Here is a 19,472-nt window from a genome sequence, read left to right on the forward strand (position 1 = left end):
TGTGGCACCTGCCTTCGGCCCAGGGCATGATCATAATCCTGGAGTTCCGGGATGGAGTCCCACATTGGGCTTTCTGCATGGGGCTTGCTTTTCCCTCTGCTTGTGTCTCTGCCTCTCTGTCTCTCTCTGTGTCTCTCATGAATGAACAAATCTTGAAAAAAAAAAAAAAAAAGAAGAAGGAGCCTCTCCATATAAGATTTAATAAGTTAATAGCATCAGAACCCTTGTGGTTTTATGGAATAGAGTCTAGTAGGAATGTGATTTAGAAACATTTAAAAGTGAGCTGATACTTTAAAAAATATTTGTAATCTCTGTTGTGCTCCTATGAAAGTTACAATTAAATTATCAAAACTTACAAAAATTTCTGATATGCTGGTTTCTGGTATATGTTATTTTACTTAAAATTCAACAAGTAAAACAGTAAACTAACGCAGGCCTCAAAGGGTCATTGTCCGAAGGATTATGTAAATCTCTGCTTAGAGATTGCTGATTTAGAGTGGACTTTGACTTCTAAAGTGGGATCACTATCTTGCTCCTGGTAAGCATTAAGATCAGCATTATAGATGAGAAAATTGCTAAGAGGTGGCTGAAGTTTCTTACCAAGTGAGGGTGGCTATAAAGCCTGCATTTGAACCTTAATAGTGCCCTAAAGAGACTATGCCAGAAGAGATATTTGATCTTTCCATTGGCTCATGCAATATTGTGGCAAGCAGGACCTCACAAAGTTAGGGATATACTTTTCTAGTCCTGGGAACCATAGGAACCCAAGTTGCCCTTCAGGAAGGACAAAAACTTGGCCAGTAAAAAAAAAAAAAAAATTGGCTAGTGACATCTGCTGGCTTTGAAGGCTGGGATTAGCAAACCCCAAAGGTTATGCTACTCAGTTCACCTTAGTTTGAGATTGGACATGGTTTTCAAATCTGATTTGATGTCATAAATCAGGTAACATGGACAAATTTTTGGCTTTGTGAGCCGTAGGGTCTTTCTCACGCTACTCAGATCTGCTGTGGTAACACAAAAGCAGCCAGAAACGATATGCAAACAAATAGGTATGGCTGGGTGCCAATAAAACAGTATTCATGAAAATAGGCAGCAGGCCATAGTTGGCCAATGGGCTACGGTTTGCCAACCTCTATTGTGGACTCTTAACTCGTAGAAGATTATTGTTCTTTGAATGAAAGGTTTGTAGTACAGACCAGTTTTCTTCTGAGTGTCCTATGTTTGTGAAAATAATCCAGCCTTTGGGTAAGTGGGAGAGATTGGCAGTGATGTGCTGCACACTGGGTGTTTTTTAACAGAAACAATGTTGAAACAACAGGTAGGAACAGAACGTGAAGTTCAGAGACTTGAGTTTGCTTGACTCTAGGATCTTGAACAGGTCTCTGAAGAATAACATGGGAGTGATTGTCCTAACTCTGACTCCCATGGGTATTGTGAGGCTAGGAAAACTATAGAGGAAAAAGTTAGAAAGCTTTAAGACTATCACTCCAGCACACTAACTCTTTCTTTCTTACCTATTCCTCCTACAGGCCCTGGATTATTGTCACAGCATGGGAATTATGCATAGAGATGTGAAGCCCCATAATGTCATGATTGATCATGAGCACAGAAAGGTAAAGTGATAGACTGCCAAGTGTTTTTTATTAGTATGATAGAGTTATCACCTCATCTCAACACTTTATTCCTAGCATCTGTCATAATCACTGGTACCTATTAAGCACTTGATAAACATTTGCTAAGTGAATGAACTCGTTAACAAATCAGAATGTTGAAATCAGTATTCCTATGGCTAAGAATACTATCAAGAAGGAAACAGATGGGCAGCCCGGGTGGCTTAGCAGTTTAGTGCGGCCTTTGGCCTAGGATGTGATCCTGGAGACCTGGGATCAAGTCCCATGTCAGGCTCCCTGCATGGAGCCTGCTTTCTCCCTCTGCCTGTGTCTGTGCCTCTCTCTCTGTCTCTCATGAATAAATAAATAAATCTTTAAAAAAATAAAGAAGGAAACAGATTTGGTGTACCTGGCTGGCTCAGTCAGTAGACCATGCAATTCTTGATCTCGGGGTTGTGATTTTAAGCCCCACCTTGGGCATAGAGATTACTTTAAAAAAAAAAAAAAAAAAAGAAGGAAGGAAACCAATTAGTGGACAAAACATTAGCTTCAGGCAGGAAAGCTGGCTTCTGGTTTCATTTATTAAATAACTAGTCTCTTGGGGAAACTGCCTTCTCCTCATTTGCTTCCTTTTTCTTACTTATACAATGGGTATAATAATATTGCTTTGTGTACCACTAGGTTATTGTGAGAATTAAGTATACCTAATTATACTTCATTAAAAAAAATTTAATTTATTACATAATTGTAATGTAGATAAGATACTCAGAAAATGTTGCTGCTTATTAATAAGTGTCATGAGGCCCCTAAACTCTACAGATGCTTTAATAGACTTGCACTGACCACATGGCTTTATAGTCCATTTTTTAAGGTTACCAAGCCCACCTTTTGTAGGCAGTGATGGCTATCCATTATAGACTTTGGGGACATAGTTGATTTATTCATCAGTTAATATTCTTTTAGACTCAAACTATATAATACGTATTGTTCAAGAGACTGGGGATGTATGTGTGAGACAAATAGACAAAAAAATTCTTGTCCATAGCAAGCTTGTATTTGTGGGAGGCTGGTGGGATAGAAAGTTAAGTGATGTGGAAGAGCAGCTCCTGGATGGCTCAGTCTGTTAACCCTCTGCCTTCAGCTCAGGTCATGACCTCAGAGTCCTGGGATTAAGCTCTGCATCAGGCTTCCTGCTCTGAGGGAAGTCTGCTTCTCTTCTCCCTGTGCCTCTCCCCAATTCATGCACGCACATGTGCTTGCTCTCAGATTCTTATTAAAAAAAAAAAGTCGGGGTGTTTGAGTGGCTCAGTTGGTTGAGCATCTGCCTTCAGCTCAGGTCCTGGGATCAAGCCCTGTAAGGGGCTCCCTACTGAGCAAGGAGCCTGCTTCTCTTCCCTCTGCCAGCTGCTCCCCAGTTTGTGCTCTCTCTGTGTCAAATAAAATCTTTAAAAAAAAAAAGTAATGTGGAAGAAAAGTAAATCATGAATAGGGAATGGTGGAGGGTGTTGTGGTTTTAAGCAAAGTTGTAAAGGGAAGGTTTCTTTGGGAAGGTGACATTTTTAACGATACTTTGAGGGAACCAGCCATGTAATCTCAAAAACAAATGTGTCCCAGATAGATGAAATCTCAGGTGCAAAGGCCCTAAGGCAAGAAAGTGCATGGCATGTTGGAACAAATAAAATTAACAGGGAGGAGAGGAATGAAATGAGATCTGCAAGGTAAAGAGAACCAGATCATGTAAAACCTAAAGGTCATTGCCAGGCCTTTTTTTCTGAAGGTGCAGAGCTTTTTTATGCAAGGTTTGAGCAGAGGGTTGACATTCTCCTATTTTTAAAAATTCCTTACACATTTATTAGAACAATTAAAATAGTGGCAGTACCACATGTTGGCAAGGGTGCAGAGAAACTCAGTCTCATGCATTGCCAGCAGGAACATGAAGTAGCACAGCCATTTTGAAAAATGTCAGATTGGGGTGCCTGAGTGGCTCAGTCAATTGGGTGTCTGACTTCAGCTCAAGTCATGATCTCAGGGTCCTAGAATCAAGCCCTGAATCAGGCTCTCTGCTCAGTGGGGAGTCGTCTTCTCCCTCTGACCCTCCCAAACTCAAGCTGTCTTCCTCTCTTCTCAGATCTTTTTTTTTTTTTTTAATTTTCATTTCATTTTATTTATTTCTTTTTAAGATTTTATTTATTCATGAGAGACAGAGAGAGGCACAGACACAGGCAGAGGGAGAAGCAGACTTTACGCAGGGATCTTGACGTGGGACTCAATCCTGGATCTCCAGGATCAGGTCCTGGGTTGAAGGTGGCGCTAAGCCACCCAGGCTACCCTCAAATCTTTTTCTTTTCTTTTCTTTTCTTTTTTTTTTTTTTTTTTTTTAAGGCACCTGGGTGGCTCAGTCAGTTAAGCATCTACCTTTGGCTCAGGTCATGATCCCAGGATCCTGGATTGAGTCGTGCATTGGGCTCCCTGCTCTATGGGGAGCCTGCTTCTCCTCCTTTCTCTGCCCGCCACTCCACCTGCGTGTGCTCTCTTTCTGTGTCAAAAAAATAAGTAAAATCTTTTTTAAAGAAAAAAATGCCAGACTGTTGTTTTTTGGTTTGTAGGTTTCTTAAAACGCTGTCATGTATACTAAACAATCCCAGGAATATGGCATTTATCCCAGAGAAGCTAAAACTTAGGTCCACACGAAAATCTATACATGAACACAACTTTATTTGTAATAGGTCAAAATTGGGAAAAGCCCAAATGTCCTTCAATGAGCAAATGGTTGAATTGTGGTATAGCTATACCATGTCATTTTATTACTATGTAGTATTCTTCAGCATTAAAAAAGAAAGAACTAGGGGTGCCTGGCTGGCTCAGTCAGTAGAGCATGCAACTCTTGGGCTTGGAGTTGTAAGTTCAAGCCCCATGTTGAATGTAGAGATTACTTAAAATATTTTGGGGCTCCTAGGTAGCTCAGTTGGTTAAGCATCTACCTTCAGCTCAAGTCATGATCCCAGGGTCCTGAGTTGGAACCCCAAGTAGAGTTTCCAGCTCAGCAAGGAGCCTGCTTCTGCCCCTCCCTCTGCTTGTGCTCTCTTGCTTGCTCTCTCCTCCAAATAAGTAAGTAAATAATTTTTTTTAAAGATTTGAAAAAATCTTTTAAGAAAAGGAAGAACTGGGACACCCTGGGTGGCTCAGTCAGTTAAGCATCCGATTTGGCTCAGGTCCTGATTTCAGGGTTGTGAGATTGAACCCCGTGTCAGGCTCCACACTCAGCACCAGTCTGCTTGGATATTCTCTCCCTCTGCTCCTTCTGCTTGCATGTATGCGTGCTCTCTCTCTCTCTCTCAAATAAATACATAAATCTTTAAAGAGATAAAGGAAAGAACTAGTGATAATGCACAACTTGATGGATTTCATGCTGAGTGAACAAAAAGCAGTGATAAAAAGTTCCACCAATGAGTCCATTTTCAAAATGACAAAATTAGGGCAGCCCCGGTGACTCAGCAGTTTAGCACTGCCTTCAGCCCAGGGTGTGATCCTGGAGACCCAGGATCGAGTCCCATGTCGGGCTCCCTGCATGGAGCCTGCTTCTCCCTCTGCCTCTGCTTCTATGTCTCTCTGTGTGTCTCTCATGAGTAAATAAATAAATAAAATCTTTAAAAAATAAAAATAAACAAAATGACAAAATTGGGGCTTGAAAACAGAGAGGTTGCCCCAGGGGTTAGGTTAGGAAGTGAGGGGAGGGGGATAGCACAAGGGACATCTCTGGTGATGAAACAGTTCTGTATCTTCTTGAGTTATAGGAATCTGTGCATTGATAAAGTTATAAGAACTACATGCATGCATGTGCGTAAAACTGGAAAAAAAGATCTGTAGTTATACAAGATGTTACCATTAGGGGAAATTGGGTAAAGAATACACAGAACATCTCCAACTTAGTGTGATTTTATAATCATTTTTAAATGAAAAGCTTTTGATTTGTAGAGAACAGGTAGAGGGCAGAAGTGAAAGCAAAGAGACCAGTTAGGAAAAAAGGCTATTGTGGAAGTCAGACAAGAGGTGGTGATGGCAGTGGATGTGATGCTTATGGTCAGAATAGGGTACGGCAAATTCACAAATTTGCAGTGGAGTATAAGGGAAATAAGAATCCAGGGTGAAAATTCTTGGCCTGAATGAAAGGATGAATAGAATTATCTTTAGTTGAGAAGGGAGAGGCTGGGTAAAAAGTAGGTTTGCAGGAATAATCAAAGTTTAGTTTTGGGGCACTCAGGTGGCTCAGTTGGTTGAGTATCTGCCTTTAGCTCAGGTCATGATCCCGGAGTCCTGGGATTGGGCCCCAAGTCAGGCTTCCTTGCTTAGTGGGGAGTCTGCTTCTCCTTCACCCTTCCCTTGCTCATGTTCCCCCTCCTTCTCTCTCAAATAAATAATTTTTAAAAGGTTTAATTTTGGTCTGTTAGACAATTGCAAGAATCAGTTGGCAGGAGGCACAGGCTAGAGAGTATATGTGGAAAAGGCTGAGATGATGGGACACCTGAGTGGCTCAGCAGTTGAGCTTCTGTCCTTGTCTCAAGGTGGGATCCCAAAGCTGCAGGATCGAGTCCCGCATCGGACTCTCTGCACGCAGCCTGCTTCTCCTCCCTCTTCCTGTGTCTCTACATCTCCGGTGTGTCTCTCATTAATAAATAAATAAAATATTTACCAAAAAAAAAAAAAAAGGCTGAGATCCTATTTGTGAAGCCACAGACCAGAAATGGTCATCTGGGAGTACCTGTTGATACAAAAAGGTCAAAGAGAACTCTGAAGCACTAATGTTAAAGGGGTAAAAAGAAAAAGGATACAACGATTATGTTTTCTTTGTAACTTTTGTTACATTTCCCTTCTTTACTGAAACAAGGAAAACATGTATCTAGTTAACAGTGAACTTACAGAAATGGTGTCAGAGTGGTCAGGCACTACTCAAGCCCTACTGCTCATTCTTCAGATCATGGTCATGCTTTGCACAGTGGGCAAATAAGGTTGCCTCTCGGTCTTGTTTACTTCTTTTTCTATTTTGAGGATACATTTTGATGAGAGCTTTTGGTTTGGCTTTTCCCTTCATTTGCTCAGCAAAATTTTTTTCAGCTTTTATCTATCTATCTTTGGGAGAGAGAGATTGGGGGGAGGAGCAGAGAGAGAGGGACAAGCAGACTCTGTTCTGAGCACAGAGCCTGACGCAGGGCCTGAGACCAACACCCGAGCCAAAATCATGAGTCAGATGCCCAGCCAACTGAGCCACCCAGGTGCCCCACAAATATTTTTCTTGTATGTATTGGGCATCATGCTGAATTGTAAAAATTGCAGAAGTGAATTACACATTCTTCCCTCAAGGAACTTACAGTGTATAATTTAAAAAGAAAGGTAGAAAACAAATATAAAGAGTTGTGATTCTGGGGGCAGCCCGGGTGGCTCAGCAGTTTAGTGCCACCTTCAGCCCAGGGCCTGATCCTGAAGGCTCCCTGCACGGAGCCTGCTTCTCCCTCTGCCTGTGTCTCTGCTTCTCTCGCGCGCGCGCGCTCTCTCTCTCTCTCTCTCTCTCTCTCTCAAATGAATAAATAAAATCTTTTAAAAAAAAAGTTGTGATTCTGTTAAACATATTTGAGGGTCGGGGCTAAAGGCAAGGGTTGGTTCTACTTGGATAATTAGAAAAGACTTGAAGGGCTAACTTGAATATCTCAAAAGATGGGGATATGTTTATTTAGGAGTCTAAGTTGGACAATTGAAGACATTCTAGTTAGAGGAGCAGTTCAAGAAATTGTGCAGAAGCGCAAATTGAGATGTTTTTTTTTTTCAGTAACTGTAAGTCTCACTAGAGCACAGGAACTAAATCATGGAGACCCTATATGCCAAGCCAAAAAATTTGATTTTTTTTTTCTTTAAGGATTTTATGTATTTATTTGAGAGAGAGAAAAAGCTTGAGCTCAAGCGAGGGGAGGCAGAGGGAGAAGCAAACTCTCCCCACTGAGCGGGTAGCCTGATGTGAGGCTGGATCCCAGGACCCTGGGATTATGACCTGAGCCAAAGGCAGATGTTTAACTGAGTCCCCCAGATACCCTAAGAAGTCTGGTTTTCATTTTAAATGCACTAGGTAGTCACTGGAAATATTTCCATAAGAGAGTATTATGGCTGCTATTTTTTAAGAGTATTCTGATGGCAGTGTGAGGGGTAGCTTGAAAGATAAAATTGCTCATGATTCTATTTTTCTTTCAGCTACGACTAATAGACTGGGGTTTGGCTGAGTTTTACCATCCTGGCCAAGAATATAATGTCAGAGTTGCTTCCCGATACTTCAAAGGTCCTGAGCTACTTGTAGACTATCAGGTGAGAAGAGAAGAGCAGATAAAATTTCAGTCCTACGTTTTACATTTGAAAAATGTCATTTTTGTGCTTTTGAGTAGGCCATTTATGCACATACATGGCTGGCCCTCTCATAGGAGTGTAAAATATGGAACACTTCATCCATCATAACTTGTGTTATTTTTATTGTCATGATGTTGGGAGAAGAAGAATAAATCTACATTTGATCTGACTGAAGAGAAAGTACACCAACGATACTTTTTCTAATCAGAAATTCCAAAGCTAGTTTGAGAATTTTAAGCTAGGTTTAACCAATATTAATGTAAACTCAAAAATGTTCTCTTGTGATTTTCTTAAATTGTGTTCTAAAGACCTTTTCCTTACCAAGAAAGGGAAAAAACCCCTCTTTCTCCTTACAGAAACAAATCCTTGGTATTACCTTTCATTCCTAGTCCTCCCAGGTGTTATTATCCAGATACCTTACAGCATTGGGTCTCTGTCCTAGAAATTGCTTTTCTGGGACCCCAAAGCTATTTAAGCCTGAACTCAAAAAACATTTTGTACATAAAAATATTTTTCACATTATTTATAATGATGATGAAAAACAATACACTATCTTATTATAGGAGGAATTAAGATTAAATTTTGAAACATTTATGCAATAAAATAATGCTACACATTAAAAGTTTTCCATGGGCTGTAATAATTTGAGACCTTCTTAGGTAAGTGGAGAAAGTAAAAAATGGGGTGGAAGTGGGGTGGAAGCATAGAAAAAAAGACTGAAAATACATGAAGGTGTTAATGGTTTTTGGATTTTGAGTCAATGGAATGATATATATATATATATTTTTTAATAGTAAAGAACAATTTTATTTTGACAGGATATTCATATTTCATGTATGATAACTGACTTTTTTACTTTAATGCAGATGTACGATTATAGTTTGGATATGTGGAGCTTGGGTTGTATGCTGGCAAGTATGATCTTCCGGAAGGAGCCATTTTTCCATGGACATGACAATTATGATCAGGTGATAAATATCGCTCCCATTAGGGAACTTATTGGTCTAACTTAGTGATGACCAGGTCTGTCTAGCCATTAGAAACTACTGTTGATCTTGCTAATTGTACAGGTGACCAGCCCGCCACTTGAGACCTGTTGAATCAGAACCTCTTAGGGTAGGGCCTTAGCATAATTTTCAGTTTATCACTTGTTCAGCCAAGCTGACTGATTTTCAGATTGGTGTTTTGGAATCTACCAGTTCAGCCTTTTGAAATCAGAGTATTTCTCCTAGTCTTTAGTTTGCAGTGCTTGCTTTATTGTGAGGTACATGTGTAAATTACTTTGTAAAACAATATACAATTAAAGGAACAATAGTTTAAGAAATAGGACATTACCTTAGAATCTCCTAGTGGTGTGATTTCTTTAGAGTTGTTTCCCCCAACATGGTGGGAATGTTTCCTCCAACATACTGGTTTGTGTGTGGTATTTCTATGATTCATTTTGTCTCTTTTTATGGATTAAGTTGATGTTTGTCTGTAGAAATATAGTTGGTGTTTTTTTATACTAGCTCCACTTCCCCTTGAAGATCAAGGGGCCATTTCATTCAAGAGAACCTGGAATGATTCTAGGACCTTGTGGAAGGTACTGTTGCCTAGTTGGAGCACCATGACCATTTTTATGAGTCAGTGCCACCTGAATTTAGTTAAAATCAGTAAGTCTGTAGTCAGGACCATGCAGGAATGAGGAATACAGAATTAAAAAAAAGAATAGTCCCTTCTCTCAAATAGCTCATACTCTATTCAGTAAGGGAACAGAACATATAAGGAAATAAGTTACAGTCATAAATGTCAGAGTAGAGCTGTAGACCAGGTACAAAAGTCAGTTGTAGTGATAGTAGTGGTCTGAATGTACAAGAGCAGCTTCCCAAAAGAAGTGACATTTTCAGTTGGGTTGTGAGGTGGGGGAAATAATGCTTGACCAGAGAGACCTTTTAAGGGGGAAGGAACCAGGTTATAAGACTATTTGCTTTTTTCCTGACACCTTCATATTGAGTAATAATTTAGAGAATTTTGTGTGGAAATACTTTCCTGCTGTGCACAGAAATTTTAAATAAGTTGTGAGGAGTTCACATTCATACCTCTAACCATAGTGACCCCTTTCTGTTATTTACTTATGGCTGGTTGATTTAATTATGTAATATGTTTGTGGTGTGGGCTTTTGTGTCTTTTCAATCCTAGTTGGTGAGGATAGCCAAGGTTCTGGGGACAGAAGATTTATATGACTATATTGACAAATACAACATTGAATTAGATCCACGTTTCAATGATATCTTGGGCAGGTAAGCCATAAAACAAAATCTGTGCTTCTATGCTTTAGCACTTGGATGTGAACAGATACTTTGGATCCTCAAAATGGTTACATTCTCTTTGCCAACACTGCAGGTGTGTCAGTGATCTGGTTGATGCAGGGTGTTGCATGGGCAGGTCTGTAGTAAAAGTATTGGACTGAGTGGTCCACTTCCCAGATTCACTTATCAGGAGTCTGAAAGTGGAGAGTATGGTTAGCAAATTCTGTCAAGTGAATTATAGGTTCCAGGAGAATGGTTATATAGTTGGTCAAAAATCAGAATCTCTTGATTTAGCTTGTTTCTCCAAATGACAAAACCCTCTTTCTTTAAAAGAATAATAGAAAAAAGGAAATGCATGCTTCAAGACTGATTTGCAGACGGTGGACTCTGACAATAGGCACTAGACAAAATATGAATTCATAAACCACTTAACTGGAGGAAGTGGACTTGCCTGATGAAAAGGCTTTTGCTGGCCAAGCAGCAGAGATGCCAGGAATTTATGTGGGGATGGGAAAGAGGTCAGATTAACGCTCCTGACCTCTTTGCTACACAGGAGCACTTAATCCTATAAAGTAACCTGAATTATGTTTTGTAGAATCCTCGGGACTCAGATTTCTCTTTACTGCGACTTTGCTAATTCCTATCTCCAATTAGTTTTATTGTCTTCCAAGAGGCAGAGTGGTACAAAATCTACTCTCTTGAGTTTTGATCTTTCTTTGTTATTGATTGGGCTTTTATGCCTGTTGGTCCATTTCTCATTCTCCCTTTGGTTCTACAGACACTCCCGTAAGCGATGGGAACGCTTCGTCCACAGTGAAAACCAACACCTTGTCAGCCCTGAGGCCTTGGATTTCTTAGACAAGCTTTTGCGATATGACCACCAGTCACGGCTTACGGCAAGAGAGGCCATGGAGCACCCCTATTTCTGTGAGTCCAACTGTCCAGTCCACAGAGCCTATGCAGGCCCACCCAGCCACCTATACAAGGCAGGGGAGAATATGTGTTGTGAAGAAAGCTCTGGGTCCAGCAGAATTGAAATCCCAGCTGTAGTTAGCTTGCTGGAAAGTTAGTAAGCCTTGGTTTCTTCACATGGACATAGTGATGGCAGCTGTCTTGCAGAATTGTTGGGAGGAGTCTAGTTATCTAACAGAGTATCTACTACATGATCACTCCTGAGTAAACTGCTTTTCTTCCTATGTGGGTGATGGTTCTCAAGCTTGGAGTGGTTGGATTAGAACAACAGCTCTTTAACTGACTTTGTCTGGTAGTCATTCATTGGAGAAAGCCAAGGAGACTTGAACATCTTATATGAACACCTTGACCTAAGTTTATGAGCATAGCTCACTGTGCTGTCCTGGGTGAAAATGCCACTTAGTCCAACCTCATCCTCACTGTGATGTTAGCCTCAGTGTTAGATCACTCCTTGGGGAGTGGTGTGGTTGTTTTGTAGTAAACTGATTATAATCTTGCTAGGTCTTCTGTACCTTAAGCAAACTGACAGGCTGATTGAAATGGAGAGTGAAGTCTGCTCATAGCATCAACCTGCACAAACCTTAGCTTTGGCCACATTGGCTCCATGTTTGACCCGCTGAGCTGTGTACTGCGATAAAAGCAGTTCACTCTGGGTAATATATTACTGTCTTGGCCAGGTTAGATTGTATTATCTCATTAAAACCTAATAAGATTATTTTTGTTTTAAATTAGCTCTACTGGGCAGCCCTGGTGGCTCAGTGGTTTAGCGCTACCATCAGCCCAGGGTATAATCCTGGAGACCTGGGATTGAGTCCCACATCAGGCTCCCTGCATGGAGCCTGCTTCTCCCTCTGCCTGTGTCTCCACCTCTCTCTCTGTGTCTCTCATGAATAAATAAATAAAATCTTAAAAAAAATAAATTAGCTCTACTGTAGATGATTATATCTTCCTCCAATTTGGTTTAAGAGTAAGTCTTTACCACAGTTTGACAGGAAAGATAGTCGTATTTTTTTTTAAGATTTTATTTATTTATTTATTCATGAGAGACACACAGAGAGTGGAGACATAGGCATAGGGAGAAGCAAACTCCCCACAGGGTGCCTGATGTGGAGCTTGATCCCAGGACCCAGGGATCACAACCTGAGCCAAAAGCAAGCGCTCAACCACTGAGCCACCCAGGTGTCCTGATAGTCCTATTTTATATTACTTGTCTAATTCATGGTGAAGGCTCTTAACCACCTTATGTTCTTCTGGGAATAACATAGACTCTAAGTAAAATGCAGAGGATGAGGGGGTGGCTGCTTTAAGGCCCCATACTGTTACCTTCAAGTGTAGCAGAACCTAACCTTTTGTCTTTTCTAGATACTGTTGTGAAGGACCAGGCTCGAATGGGCTCATCTAGCATGCCAGGGGGCAGTACGCCTGTCAGCAGCGCCAATATGATGTCAGGTCAGTTCACTGCTAACTTTCCTAGGGGGACAGAAGTAGAAGTCACTTATTATTCTTAGCTTCCCCCCTCTTTGTGGCCTGATTTCTTATGGCCCTTCTCTTCTCTATAATGATTATCTTCTTGGCAGTACTGACCTGTGTGGTCTCCTTACCAGGTTTCAGCATGCTTTTTGATAACTGGTATACTTTAGTGACACTGAGTATTGTATCAACAGTTCCTTCTAGGCCAGAGTCCCAAAAATTTCTCATAGGGATTTGAATGTCCCAATAAACTGTGAAGAGTAAAATAAGATTTTCATCTCACAGTTTAGAGCAACGGTAATTAAATGATTCTCATAAACAAGATTAAGAAATTGGGAGTGGGGTTAAAGATAGGGTTTATACATAAGATGTACATGTATAAGAATGGTTCTTCAGATCATCTATAATGTGCCTAGTAACTTGTAAAGCCTTGTATGAAATTATTCTTTGTTATTATTGAGTCATCATGAATTAGAGTGAGGTTTTGTACAGAGTACACAGTGGGTTTTTTTGTTTTTTTAAAGATTTTATTTATTCATGAGAGAGAGAGGGGCAGAGACACTGGCAGAGGGAGAAGCAGGCTCCATGCAGAGAGCCTGTTATGGGACTCGATCCTAGGACCCTGGGATCATGCCCTGAGCTGAAGGCAGATGCAGACATTCAACCTCTGAGCCACCCAGGCATCCCCAGAGTACATGGTTTTGTAAAAGAAACTATATGCTCTTCCCCTAAGAATTGTACATGTAGGCAACATTCATGTGGGTGTACTTGTGGTAGTAAGGACATTTACTTAGACCCTCTCAGAGAATTGTCAAAAAAAATTTTTTTTTTTTAAGGACTAGCTACCTTCTAGAACTTATCCTCTAGGTATCTTGCCTATGGGCAAAATGATGTATATCCAAGGCTGCTAATTATGGCCTTATTTGTAAGAGCAAAGCATTGAAAACAGCTCTTAATGGGGAACTGGTTATATGAATTATGGGATATCCATTCAGTAGAAAGCTGTATAGCCAGAAAAAAGAATGAGTAAGTGTTTCATGTACTTTTTTAGCTCCAACTCCAAAATAATAATGTGAAATGAAAAGAACAAGATGTAAAACCATGTCCAGGACCAGGAGTGGACAAGAATATATAATTATATATAATCAACATTCATATATATGATTTTTATATGCACATTCTTAAACATTTATATTCGTGTATATGCATGCATAAAATATTTCTGGAGGGCTATACCCTCAAAATGGTACCATAAATTGGCCAAGCAAACTTGCAAGAGAAATTTTTTACTATATGCTCTTATGAACCTTTTGTATTTTATGTCATGTGAATCTATTACCTGTTAAAAAATATATATATATATATATATATATACACACATATATATATAGCAATTGAAAATTAACTGGATGACTGAGGAGAGCAATCTAATAGGTAATTTCTGGTTATTTGATGAATAAAAGAAATCAAATGGAAATAAATTCTAAAACTATTTTAGCATTTCCTCACTGAAAATGACTTGGTAATTTTGAAAGCTGCCAGCTAACTAGGCAGCATGATATAAGAGCTTTGACTCCAGCCTTGTGCTGTTCAGTAGGGCCGTGACTGGTCATGTGTGACAATTTAAATTAATTAAGATTGAGTAAAAATTTAAAATACAGCTCCTTGATTGCACTAGCCAGATTGTAAGTTCTCAGTAGCCATGTGCAGGTAGTGACCACTGTATTAACAGGGTACAGAGCAAAAAGTTTGGTTGGGTAGTGCTGCCCTAGACAGGCCTTTTTTTTTTTTTTTTTTTTTTAAGCGGGGGCGGGGGTGTCAGTGCCGGCGGGCGGCTCGGCCCGTCCCGGCCCTGACCCCGTCCCCCAGGCCTTATTTTTAATTCAAGCATAGTTTCCACTTACCAGCTGTGTGCTTTGTACAAACTTCCTAGACTCTCCAAGCTTGGATTTCTTTACTTGTCTCCTAAGTTAGTTAGAAATTCGTTTTTTATATATATAAGGTTTTATTTCTCTATTTTGAGAGAGAAATCAAGTGAGCATGGGTTGGGAGTGAAGGGAGAGAAGCAGAGGGAGAGGGAGAAGCAGGCTTCCCACTGAGCAGGGAACCCGATGCAGGGCTTTGATTCCAGGACGCTGGGATCATGACCTGAGCTGAAGGCAGATACTTAACCAACTGAGCTACTCAGGTGCCCCTAGAACTTAATTTTAATTTGAAATTAGATTTAATTTGTAAAATTCTGGCTGAATAGAGGCCTTCAGAAAAAGAATTACTGGGGTGCCTGGCTGTCTCAGTCAGAAGAGCCTGCAGCTCTTAATCCTTGGGATTATAAATTTGAGCCCCATGCTGGTGTAGAGATTACAAAAAGAGAAAGAAAAAAGAACTGTTGTGTCACTTTTGAAATAGGTTCTATGAGAAACTGGTGACTAAGATTTCCAAGGTTGGTGTCTGGCTCACTCTTAGCTGTTTTCTTTTAGGGATTTCTTCAGTGCCAACCCCTTCACCCCTTGGACCTCTGGCAGGCTCACCAGTGATTGCTGCTGCCAACCCCCTTGGGATGCCCGTTCCAGCTGCCGCTGGCGCTCAACAGTAATGGCCCCTTCTGTCTCCTGATGCCTAAGCAGAGGTGGGGGAGTCCACGCTCTCCTTGATGCAGCTTGCGCCTGGCGGGGAGGGGTGAAATACTTCAGAAGCACCGTGTCTGAACCGTTGCTTGTGGATTTATAGTAGTTCAGTCATAAAAAAAAATTATAATAGGCTGATTTTCTTTTTTTTTTCTTTTTTTTTTTCCTTTTTTTTTTTAAACTCGAACTTTTCATAACTCAGGGGATTCCCTGAAAAATTACCTGCAGGTGGAATATTTCACGGACAAAACTTTTCCCCCCCTTTCAAATTCAGTTTCTCATCACTAAAGAACAAAGATGAACCGATGAACCAGCCTCAATCCCGGCTGCTGCATTTGGGTGGAGATATCTTCCCATGTGCACCATTGCTCCCCCACCATCCCACACTTTGGGGGGTTTATATCTCATGCTCTTCTCCAGAGATTACAAAAATGTAGCTTCTTCAAGGGAAGTGGGAAGGAAGGAGGAAGGGAAGACCCAACCTATAAGAGCAGTGTACTGCTGATCACTTTTCTCACTTTACTTCAAGTGCTTCAGTGGGGTTGTCCTGGTAAATCTAGTGGAAATATGTCTTAGTTTCATTGAGATGCTGAAAATCTACCCAAAGTGCAGAGAGCTCCTGAAAACTTCTGTTCAGTATGAATCATGTCTTACTGACCTAACCCTAAATCCAACTCACTTCTACTTTTAGTTTCAGTTCAGTTTAAAATTCTAATACTTTCCTTCCCAGGCTCCTTATCTCTGTCCCCTCCCCTTTCATCTCCCCACATGCGCTATAGCTGGTGGGAGGGGGAGGAAAAACCTTTTCCAGTTTTCTTTGACTTGGCCATTTTGAATTCAGTTAGTTACTGGGCTTAACTTATTGCTTTTTACAAAAGAAAAACATTGTCTATATAGGTTTCATGCTAGCAACTCTTTAAGAGCTAATGGAAGATGTGGCCACACCGAGTTTCATCTTAAGCTTTCTACCTTCTTTTATTCCTTTCTTCCCCTTCCTTCACATGCCATCCAGTGAGAAGACCTGCCCCTCAGTCTTGTAAATGTATCTGAGAGGTAGGAGCAGAGCCACTATCTCCAGTGGAACTGAAATGGTAGATCTGTAATTGTGGGAAAACTATAAACTCTTGTTACAGCCCTGCCACCCCTTGCTGTGTGTATATATATAATACTTTGTCCTTCATATGTGAAAGATCCAGTGTTGGAATTCTTTGGTGTAAATAAACGTTTGGTTTTATTTATCAAGGTTAGATTTAAGTTCCCTGTGTAAAGGTCTCGCTGGGTGGGTGTCTCACGTTCACATCTGAGGGGCCTGCAGCCCTGTACCGTGGAGGCTTCCCAAGGCCCCCATTTTTATACACCCCTCATTCAACCCATGGTACCGGGCAGGGCAGAGAGGCCTTAAAAAAGCACCACAAGCCAAAGCGTCTCTGGGGATTAAGGATCCTTTGCCATAAAACTCATTTTGTGTCTCAGCAGTGCAGGGATTGGGGATGGAAAAGTTGCCAGTTTTTGTGTGTTTGTGTGTGTGTAAAGTGGATTTTCCACTGTAATCCAACCACCTAAGTTTATCAGGTGCTTCACTGAGGAAGCCTAGTTTTTTAAGCACAATAGCAAAACCATCAGCTCTGTATTTTCTCCTGTTCTTTCATTACAGTAGCTGCTTGTGGGAACTAGGAAAAATTCTTCCAACATATTTGAAGGCCTAAAGTCTTAGTTCCCCTTTCTCCTACCTTTATAGATCATAAGCCTTTCTCGCCTGGGCGCCATAGACAAGCATAATTGTTTCACGAGTTGAATTTAATGAACTTATCTAACTTTATAACCCATCTTGGCTCTAGTAATTTGATCAAGGTGGTAGCTTTCGTGAATATAATGGTAAACTTTACAGGAAGCTAAAGCCTCCTTTTATAATGCTTCTCAACCATAGGGAAAACATTCTGACTGTGTGGCAGGGTGATTTTCTTTCTTGTGGCCACTTACAGTGGGTATTTATTGTTCTTGACCCTTTTATGCCCTAGAATGCTGTGGGGGTTACCATGTTGAATTTGTGCAGAAGCTAAAAGCACCGGATGTGCCAGAGATGCAATTTGTGATTACGTTTGCACTGGATTGTGATTTGAACAGGACACTTATGACTAATGAACTCTTTCTTTTGAGGTGGGGAGGAGGGTTGTAAATGAGACTTCACGTCCCACCCTTATAGCTCAGAGAATCTAGTTGTGGCTGAGGCTGATGTGGGGAGCTGCAGACAGCTGGACCTCCTAAACACGCATCAGACCTTGCAAGAGATGGAAGGTGAATGCAGAGGACTCTGAAATGCCACCCAAGAGCCTTTTAAAATAAATAGAAGTTTTTAAAATGCTACTTAAGGAGTCACTGCAGAAGCATGAAAAAAAAAAAAAAAAAGAAGACCCAGTCGGGTGGGTGGGTGGGGGGCAAGGGTTTACAGAGTAACAACTTCCGTGTTGTTGTAAATTACCTCATCTGTATACCTTGTATTGGGACACTTTATTTCTCAGCACTACCTGTGTCTGCATTGATGAGATGGCAGGAAATGGAATGCCAATGTAAGACAGTTGTGTTGGCAATTACTCTGAAAGGTTTTTTTTAAGTATTTCTAAACTTTGTTTGAAGTGGCCCCTCCCCCCTTTTTAAGTTTGAAGTCAGAAGTTTCCCCTCGCCCCCTTGATTTATTGGATGTAATTGTATTGTAATTGGTATAACTAAAACATAACTGTGCTGGGAAGAAGTTGTGCCATGAAGGTCTTTAATTTTTTTTTAAATAAAAACATTTAAACAAATGAAATGTCCCTGCAGCCTGAGCAATATGCTTCTCCAACCGACACCGTGTGTGATAGATGGATTAGTTCTCATGTGCTTTGAATTTAATATTGGGTTGATGGAGATGTGAAATGGGATGGATTAAGATTGGTTGAGGAGCACTGAAGTCTGGAACTTTTTGACCTCAAGATTCAGTGAAAAGAGCATGGTGGTGTTGCTAAACAGGATTGGTTTCATTCCTGCCCTCGTACTTACTTGGCTACTTGGCAAGTTACTTGTGAATCTATTTCATCATCTATAAAATGGGGCCACTGCTTTCTTGTGATTGAATGAGGGTAAATGTCAAGTATCTGGCACCTGCTGCGCCCTTGATAAACCTAACTTCCCTGGCCCCCCTTGTATGGAGGATTGGTCCTGGGTCCTGACTTTGCAAGTAATTAATTCATAATATGATCCATCTTCTGGACCTCCTTGTCCTCTGTGTGCTCAGTCAGGGTGAGGTGTCTTCTGAGTTCCTTTTCAGCTCTAGCACTGATTTTAGGAAGTTTGAGTGGTGCTTAAATAAAAAGGTCCATGGAGCAGAAAAGATCAGTGTTGAGTGAATGGCAGTAAGCCCTGTGGAAGGTCAGCCTTGGAGATACCTTAGCCCTGGAGGCAACTTGCAGTGTCTTGGGGCCTGGAATGAAGATGTTCTGGAGAGCTTATAGGAACATATTTGGCAGCTTAAACAGAAACAATTCAAAAGGCTGGTAAAAGAGGTGAAAAGGTTTATTTGCTTATCAATGCCAAATGAGTAAATTTTGCAAGATTATATACTTGAGTTGCTGTTTGATCTTTCTCTTTAACCACAATTTTTAAAAATTGAAATCAGGAAATGCTGTTATTCCAAACTTCTAGTTTTGTTTAAATGTTCACTGCATACTATTTTATGACATCCACTTGTTATTAATATTGGGAGTTTAGATGGGTGGTTTAAGTAAGAGGAACTATTGTATATAATATGTATCTGAAATGCCTTTCGTGAACTTTATTTCCATTTTATACATTAGACAGAAAGACTAAATTGCTAGAGTGGGCCTGTTAGATACAGAGGAATCTATTTTGTAAAATTCTCTTCGGAGGTGGGGGGGTATGGCTAATTACCATAGTCCTAAAATAGTCAAGAAAATTGGAGATTGGTTGACTGGGGAATTTTAATTTCCTTTCAATCTTTAAATTTCATCTTGCCTCACCTGTTGTCAACTGTGGTTATAATTAGAACTGACCATTTGAACATCTCTTGAAAAATCTAGTTTTTCACCATTGCCTACAGATTTCCAACCAGCAGATTCTCTCCCAAG

The 19,472-nt window shown here is 40.5% G+C and overlaps 1 protein-coding gene across 2 annotated transcripts in view; it reads left to right on the plus strand.

Moving 5' to 3' along the window:
* The window catches only part of CSNK2A1 (casein kinase 2 alpha 1), a 56,142-nt gene extending 39,549 nt beyond the window's left edge, over positions 1 to 16,593 (plus strand). For both annotated transcript variants that reach the window (XM_077872584.1, XM_077872585.1), the window contains 7 exons: positions 1,530 to 1,613; positions 7,848 to 7,958; positions 8,864 to 8,965; positions 10,176 to 10,276; positions 11,064 to 11,212; positions 12,620 to 12,706; positions 15,205 to 16,593. In XM_077872584.1, coding sequence (XP_077728710.1) covers positions 1,530 to 1,613; positions 7,848 to 7,958; positions 8,864 to 8,965; positions 10,176 to 10,276; positions 11,064 to 11,212; positions 12,620 to 12,706; positions 15,205 to 15,320 — 750 coding nt within the window. In that variant the 3' untranslated portion in view covers positions 15,321 to 16,593. The remainder of the gene's footprint in view (positions 1 to 1,529; positions 1,614 to 7,847; positions 7,959 to 8,863; positions 8,966 to 10,175; positions 10,277 to 11,063; positions 11,213 to 12,619; positions 12,707 to 15,204) is intronic.
* The last annotated feature ends 2,879 nt before the right edge of the window (positions 16,594 to 19,472 follow it).

Source organism: Canis aureus, chromosome 26 (assembly GCF_053574225.1).
Source record: "Canis aureus isolate CA01 chromosome 26, VMU_Caureus_v.1.0, whole genome shotgun sequence".
Taxonomy (NCBI): domain Eukaryota; kingdom Metazoa; phylum Chordata; class Mammalia; order Carnivora; family Canidae; genus Canis; species Canis aureus.